This window comes from Papaver somniferum, chromosome 9, assembly GCF_003573695.1.
Source record: "Papaver somniferum cultivar HN1 chromosome 9, ASM357369v1, whole genome shotgun sequence".
NCBI lineage: Eukaryota > Viridiplantae > Streptophyta > Magnoliopsida > Ranunculales > Papaveraceae > Papaver > Papaver somniferum.
In genome coordinates, this window is record NC_039366.1 from 195682388 (window position 1) to 195689049 (window position 6662).

Genomic DNA, 6662 nt, shown 5'->3' on the forward strand with positions numbered 1-6662 from the left:
AATGGTGCATGTAGTTTGTCTTTCATCATTAGCTTCTCTTTGATTGGCAGACTTGATATAATTTGGATCTTGAAAACTGGATAACTAACCGGCGCAGTGCAAAGAAACCTCCGGTAGAGACCCGTTCAAAATGGTTGCATGTATGTGTCTCTTCAGAGAGGCTAGTGCTAAGTACATATATTGACTTGGTTGCCCACATAGAGTCTTACCTACATAAGAAAAACAAAATGGATCAAAGTTAGAGGTTGCATATCTATGTGCCATTGACACTCGACATCCACTTGTCAAGCTGATGACAAAATCTTCACTCACAAGATAATTCACAATAGAGAAGCTAAAGATTCTAATGACGTGTCACTTCACTCTTAGTAATCTGAGTACAAGAATCCGAATATTTTTTTGACACTCGACATCCAGTCGTCTATAGTGATTTAGCCCCTGGGGTCATCATTCAATGATTTTTAGTGATTTAGCCCCTGGGTTCATCATTCAATGACTTTTGCACCGTGCTATAGTGATTTCAGCGTCTCTACAATACTATAGTGACTGTCATATATATAGCCTTCCATTATGTTTAGATTAGAACTGAGCACAAACAGTCCTAGTGACACTCCACATCCACTTGTCAAGCTGATGACAAAATCTTCACTCACAAAATAATTCACAATAGAGAAGCTAAAGATTCTAGTGACGTGTCACTTCACTTCTTGTAGTAATCTGAGTCCTAGAATCTAAATGTTTTGTAATCACAACATTCTAATGATGTGTCGCTCTAGTTTCTCCCCACAACAAAACCGAACAACTAAGCAAACCTCACCACACCACCACCATTTTCCTCCCCCTTCCTTGCTCTTCTTCTTCACTCACTCCCAAATGCAAGATTGGTCGGTTCTGTTTCTTGACACGTTACATAACATAACTTCACCACTTAATCCCTTCTTGACACAAAATCCCCGTAATCAGAGTTTGTTACCTCTTTAGAGAAGGGATGGAATGATTTATAAGGTTTCTTCTACTTTTCTTTCACCAAAAAAACTCGCACCAAAATCACAAAAAACTTGCTTCAAAACATGCCGCCACCACCAGAAATAGATGGGTACGAGGAGAATGCAAATTGGTCATCGTTTCAGATGTTCTTTCAAGGTTGGATACTCAGACAGCAACATTATCTTGAGCAGCTCCTCGCATCAACAAACAGACCAGAACAAGAATTGAGCTCATTGGTTTCAGAAGTATTATCACATTACCAACAATATTATGAAGCTAAATCCATGGTGATTCGTCAAGATGTTTACATTGTGTTTACGCCACCTTGGTTTAGCCCATTCGAGAGAACTTTCTTGTGGATTGCTGGTTTTAAACCTGGTTTAGCTTTCAAAATACTTAACAACTCGGTCCGGGATAGCCTAAGTGAAGATCAGATGGGAAGAGTCAGGGAACTGATGGCTGAAACTAGAGTAGCTGAGAAAGAACTCAGTGATGAGTTTGCTAGAGTTCAAGAAAGTATTGTTGCACCACCTATTGTTGATATGGCAAGGTTAATGCATCATAACAACAATATGCGAAGTGATCGAGATCATCGCAACGAAATTGACGCGGGGCTTCGGAGTTTGAGAGAAACAATGGAAGCTTTAGTCGACAGTGCTGATTTCTTAAGGATGACAACAGCAAGGAAAGTAGTGGAGATTTTGAGCCCTGGTCAAGCTGTTACGTTCTTAGCTGCTGCAACTCAACTTCAACTTAGGGTTAGAGAAACGGGTTATCAGAGAGATGCTGAGCTTAGGAGAAGAGCTAGGAGCAGCAGAGCCACTCGGAGAACATAGAGATTGTGCTTGCTTTTTTTAGTGTTCTTTTTTTAAGTCTTTTCAAGACTCTTTATGTGCATAGGGATTGTGATTTTCCTTTTTCTTAGAGATTGTGATTTTCCTTTTTCTTAGAAACTACTGTACATTAATGGAAATGTGTAAACTTTCATTTGGTGATTTACAATTACAAACTATGCATTTAGGTTCTTTAATTGAGGCGATTGAAGTCCAATGTTGTCCCATTTGAAGTGTTATGCCTGGAGGTGTTCAATTTATAATGGACAGACTACAAATTCTAAAATTGGCGAAGCCTGTAAGCTGCTTCAGATTTAATGAGTTATTTATTTATTCAGAACTAGCTTGATTCCTAGAACACAATACTAATCACACCCGACTAACATTAAGTACATATTCTTCTGCATTCTTTTGAAACAAAGAAGAATCAACAATTTATTAATTTTGTTCGTGGATGGAGCAAAGGAAATTCAACGTGGGAAATTGTGCAAGAGGTTTTCTTACATTCGGCTATGTTTTATAACAGGCTTGATACTTGCAATACCAGTTACTTCTCTTCCAGTTACCAAACAGTTGATATCGTAAGTACCTTCGTAAGTGTATATAGGCTCTATATCACAGAATGCCTGCAAAATCCCCCCCAAAATAGTGTCAGTAGGTACTGATTTTTCAACACTGGTTTTTCAAGCTTAAGAAATAATTGGAAAAGAAACACTGATTTTTCAAGCTTAAGAAATAATTGGAAAAGAGGTACTGATTTTCCCCCAAAAATACTGGTTTTTCAACATACCTTTGCAACTAAGAAATCAGCCAAAATTCCATTTCCACCAAGTAACTCTCTCCCAAGGGCAACAGTCTCCCTTGCCCTCAAGCTAATCCATGCCTAAACATAAGAAATTTGTCATGAACTGGAGTGTTTCTGGAGTAAGTGTAAGAACCACAATTTGCTTGCGGCTTCAGGGCAATGAAATAAGATATTTACCTTTCCCATGCCGGCTTGACCGATTGTCATCTTCCCTGACTCATACAATTTGCATAGGCGCCAGCCAACAAGAAACATGGCTTGAACATTACCCAACATGCGAACAAGTTTCTCTTGGTTGAGTTGCAATGCTGCCAATGGTGCTCCAAACTGTTTTCTCTCCTTCAAATATCTAATTTGCATGTTTTGCTACGTTTTAGAACACAGAAATGCCATGATAAGCATACTAGGAAAAGGTGTAGGTCCTATGGGATATCTTGCATTACCTGAGGCACATATCGTAGACACCCATGCATATGCCAATTGGTTGCCAAGCAACCATAACACGTGAAGCAGCGAGCACCTGTTACAAGTAAGTGTTATACTATAAACGTGTCTATCTCTAGAGAATGTTGAATCACTGACTTGCAAGTAAACATGATTTCAGATACTCCAATTCAAAGCCAACTACTTTCACATTACCTTGTTTGTGTCCTGGAAAGAATTGACACCAGGCAACCTGTCTTCGTCAGGAACAAAGACATCCTTCATTATAATATCCCCATTTTGAACCATCCTCAAACCAATTTTGTTTTCTATTTTAGTAGCCGACAGACCAGGAGATCCCTTTTTAAGGATGAACCTGAAAGCGGTAGACAGGGAGAAGTTACAGATTATCCTACAGCAAAAGAACGTACCACTAGAACTCAACACACGCAAATGCTGACAGAAATTCAGTTGATAATCATATACTCTGATTACAGATCTGGACCCAAATATAGAAATGGTGTTTTCCCTGATATTACAAAGGTACATAACGTCATGGGTACAAAACTAAGAATCTTCAATGTAAAATTCACTCAACAAGTTTCTGGATCCAACATCAAATTTCTTTAGGAATCTATACGAAAAGCATGAATAACTCTATAGTTTTTAACTGTAAAAGAGTAAGCGTGGAAGAACTATGCTGATACACTTACGCGTTTACTTGCTTCGTAGTTGTGTTCTTCGCAAAAATAACCAATACGTCAGCAAAAGTACTATTTCCTATCCATCGTTTTTGTCCATTGATTAACCAACCTCCAGCTACCTGTACCCGTCAATCATATTGCCATAAATTGAAAATTGCTATAATAAGAAACTTTGAAGTGACATGTACAAAAAAGCTACATAAAAATAGTAAAGGATTACATATCACCTTTGTTGCCGTCGTTTTTAAAGCACTTGCATCACTTCCATTATCAGGTTCTGTTAATCCCTATGGAGCAATATACATGTGCACCATCAAAAAGACAAGAATTTTTTCTTATGATTAATATATCAAATTATATCCAAGCAATGCACCTTACCCAGCAGCCAATGAGACGTAAATCAGCCATGGAGGGTAAATACTTCTCCTTTTGTTCCTCCGACCCTAGCAACCCTATTACGTTTGAACAAGGAATAGAAAGTCACAATTACCAGGAGCCAACCACCCAACAATAAGCATGTTACAAATGAAATGAACAACCAAATACGTAGATATTACCAATTGTGAGCATCGCTAAAGAAGAATGCACCAAAATAAAAGTAGAACAGCTGGCATCAACTCTAGCGATCTCTGCAGTTGCAATAGCACTTGCGGTAATAGATAGTCCTGGACACCCATAACCCTTCATAACCACAAACAATTAGTATATATCCCACCGCAAAACATCATCCACCTCAAAATAGACATGAGACACACTATATACTTGTACTACCTTAATGCTGCTACCTGCCACTTTCAATGTAGCAAGCTTTGGAATAAGGTGATATGGGAACTCCGCTTTCTCCCAGTACTGAAAGAAACAACCATAAATTTCACATACAACATAGGTAGGAAAATGCAACCAACTTGATCAACAGCAGAAACCAAATGTTAAGCCTAACAAACCAGTTCTAGTAAAAAAAAACATAAACATATACCTCGGTCATAACAGGAGCGATTTCAGTTTCCATAACATCTCTGATCCTTTTCCTGAGAGCTTGTTCCTCAGGAGTCAATAGATCATCGGATAAATAATAGTCCCAAGCTACAAAAGTTCAGTATACATATCACAAAATGATCAAAAAAATACATAAAATTATCAATAACAATTGAATTAACTCTTAATAGCACGCATAATTGAAAGATAAAATGGTACCAGTTGGAGGAAAGACTGATGCTGCAGTTGCCTGTGGAAATGCAAGAGAGACATCCAGTGCTGGTAATCCAACACCTACAAATGAAATGAAATTGGAATTAGACAAGAAAAAATCCAAATTAGTAATTCATGAATTTTCTTAAATTTCAAAGAGAATTAACAAACCTTGCTTCTTGGATGATGACGAAGAAGAAACAGTCATAGTTCCCACAGAGATTTCGAAAGAGATGAGTTCTGGTTTTAGGGATTTCTGATTGATAGACGTCAGTGGAGTTTCTATAGTTTTAAAAAAATTCAGAAAAAAAGTTAAAAAGAGAGAAGTGAGACTTTGGAACTTCTCCAGTTCTCCTCTTGAGAAGAAATCAATGAGGTGGTTGGACCCATATATTATTAATGAAGTGCAACTTGGGATACGGTGGTGTGGACGCATGACAACCGTTGGATTTCCATATGGTGGTGATGAAAATGATCGTAAAACTTAGTAATTTAAATGATAATTATGAGATTAATAAATTTAAACGGTGTTTATCACCATGGATTATTTATGTACAGTGTTTGTATGGATAGATGCAAGTACAACACAAGATACAGCTCAATAGTTCTGTGCTCTGTAGAGAGTGGGAAAAGAGCACGCAGTTCAAGGGGTCATCTAGACCTCACCGAGCCTCTGTCATGTGGCAATAAAGACAAATACTCCATAAATTGCTGATTAAACGCCCAAAACAGACAAAAATCTTAAAAAATAGTTGGAGAAGTGGGCATCGATCCCATACCTCTCGCATGCTAGGCAAGCGCTTTACCATCTGAGCTACATCCCCAAAACTTTTTATTGCCAGTACCCAAAATCACGAGGAGGATGTTCGGGTTCTTTTGGAATGATGAGGACATACATGGTAACTGGTAAGATAGTAGTGGAGTGAGTGTAATGTGGCATCCAAGAGAAGAAAAGAACACAGGAAAGATAGCCGCATGGAAAATAGTAAAGATCCAATGTAAAGTATACATGTACGGTTGATATTAGTGATCATATAAAGGAGGGTATATGAGTGCAACCAATAGTGGTGGAGACATTAGAAGCCTAATACATATTGCTAATAAACTGAACCAGCACAAGCAATAGTGGTGGAGACATTAGAAGCCTGGATAAAAAATAAAACACCTTCATGTTATTCGGGTCTTCAACTCCCCTTAATTTTTACCTGGATCCTCTATCTAAATAGTACTTGCGCCATCAATTTCATGTTATTTCACCTTAACATTGAATGTCCCCTTCTACCTTTTATCCGAGACCCCTGCCTTTTCAACCTTATATCGCTACCGCCACCAAAATTTGATCCCTAATTCTTGGTTAAGAACAATTTTATTGTTCATAAACAATCTTTGTTACAAGTAGATCATTTGGAAATCACGCAAGCAGTGATATTAATATATGCTCATAGGGAATGTTTCTAATTGTTTAAAGAGAATGTTTATAAGTTTCGCTGAAGCAGCAAGAGGAAAGCCACCGAGATACAACATCCTGCGCGTCCAAAATCGCCAACTCCAACTCCAGTACCATATGCACGACTGTCGTAATGGTGAAACAACGTCCAAGATATTCCATATCTGGATCGATTGTAACTACATCAATGAGAGACGCTCTCCCGTAGAAGAAGTAGTTGCTACCAAAGGAGTATGACTGGGACTGCTTAGCACTGCCCATCTCAAAGGCAACCT

General features: G+C 38.2%; 2 protein-coding genes across 2 annotated transcripts; one reads left to right on the plus strand and one right to left on the minus strand.

Annotated features, from left to right (window-relative positions):
- Positions 1 to 1070: 1070 nt before the first annotated feature.
- On the plus strand, positions 1071 to 1823 carry LOC113313056 (protein DOG1-like 4). The gene has a single exon (XM_026561781.1). It carries the CDS (start codon positions 1071 to 1073, stop codon positions 1821 to 1823), a length of 753 nt encoding a protein of 250 aa, XP_026417566.1.
- Positions 1824 to 2098: 275 nt separating this feature from the next.
- On the minus strand, positions 2099 to 5286 carry LOC113313236 (acyl-coenzyme A oxidase 4, peroxisomal-like). Its single transcript, XM_026561980.1, has 13 exons — positions 5112 to 5286; positions 4947 to 5021; positions 4729 to 4835; positions 4524 to 4601; positions 4310 to 4433; positions 4131 to 4204; positions 3980 to 4039; positions 3762 to 3871; positions 3265 to 3424; positions 3069 to 3145; positions 2803 to 2974; positions 2611 to 2703; positions 2099 to 2446 (listed from the first exon to the last, which is right to left on the minus strand). The coding sequence occupies exons 1-13, from the start codon at positions 5146 to 5148 to the stop codon at positions 2321 to 2323; spliced, it is 1293 nt and encodes a 430-aa protein (XP_026417765.1). The 5' UTR covers positions 5149 to 5286; the 3' UTR covers positions 2099 to 2320.
- Positions 5287 to 6662: the final 1376 nt, after the last annotated feature.

Bases quoted from the DNA above. Each gene is read 5' to 3' on its own strand.
- LOC113313056 (XM_026561781.1), top strand. From the start codon at position 1,071: ATGCCGCCACCACCAGAAATAGATGGGTACGAGGAGAATGCAAATTGG.
- LOC113313236 (XM_026561980.1), bottom strand. From the start codon at position 5,148: ATGACTGTTTCTTCTTCGTCATCATCCAAGAAGCAAG. The intron at 4,602-4,728 runs GTATATGTTTAT...TGTTTCTTTCAG, and splicing joins TCGCTCCTGTTATGACCGAG to TACTGGGAGAAAGCGGAGTT. The intron at 3,146-3,264 runs GTAATGTGAAAG...TACTTGTAACAG, and splicing joins CTTTCCAGGACACAAACAAG to GTGCTCGCTGCTTCACGTGT.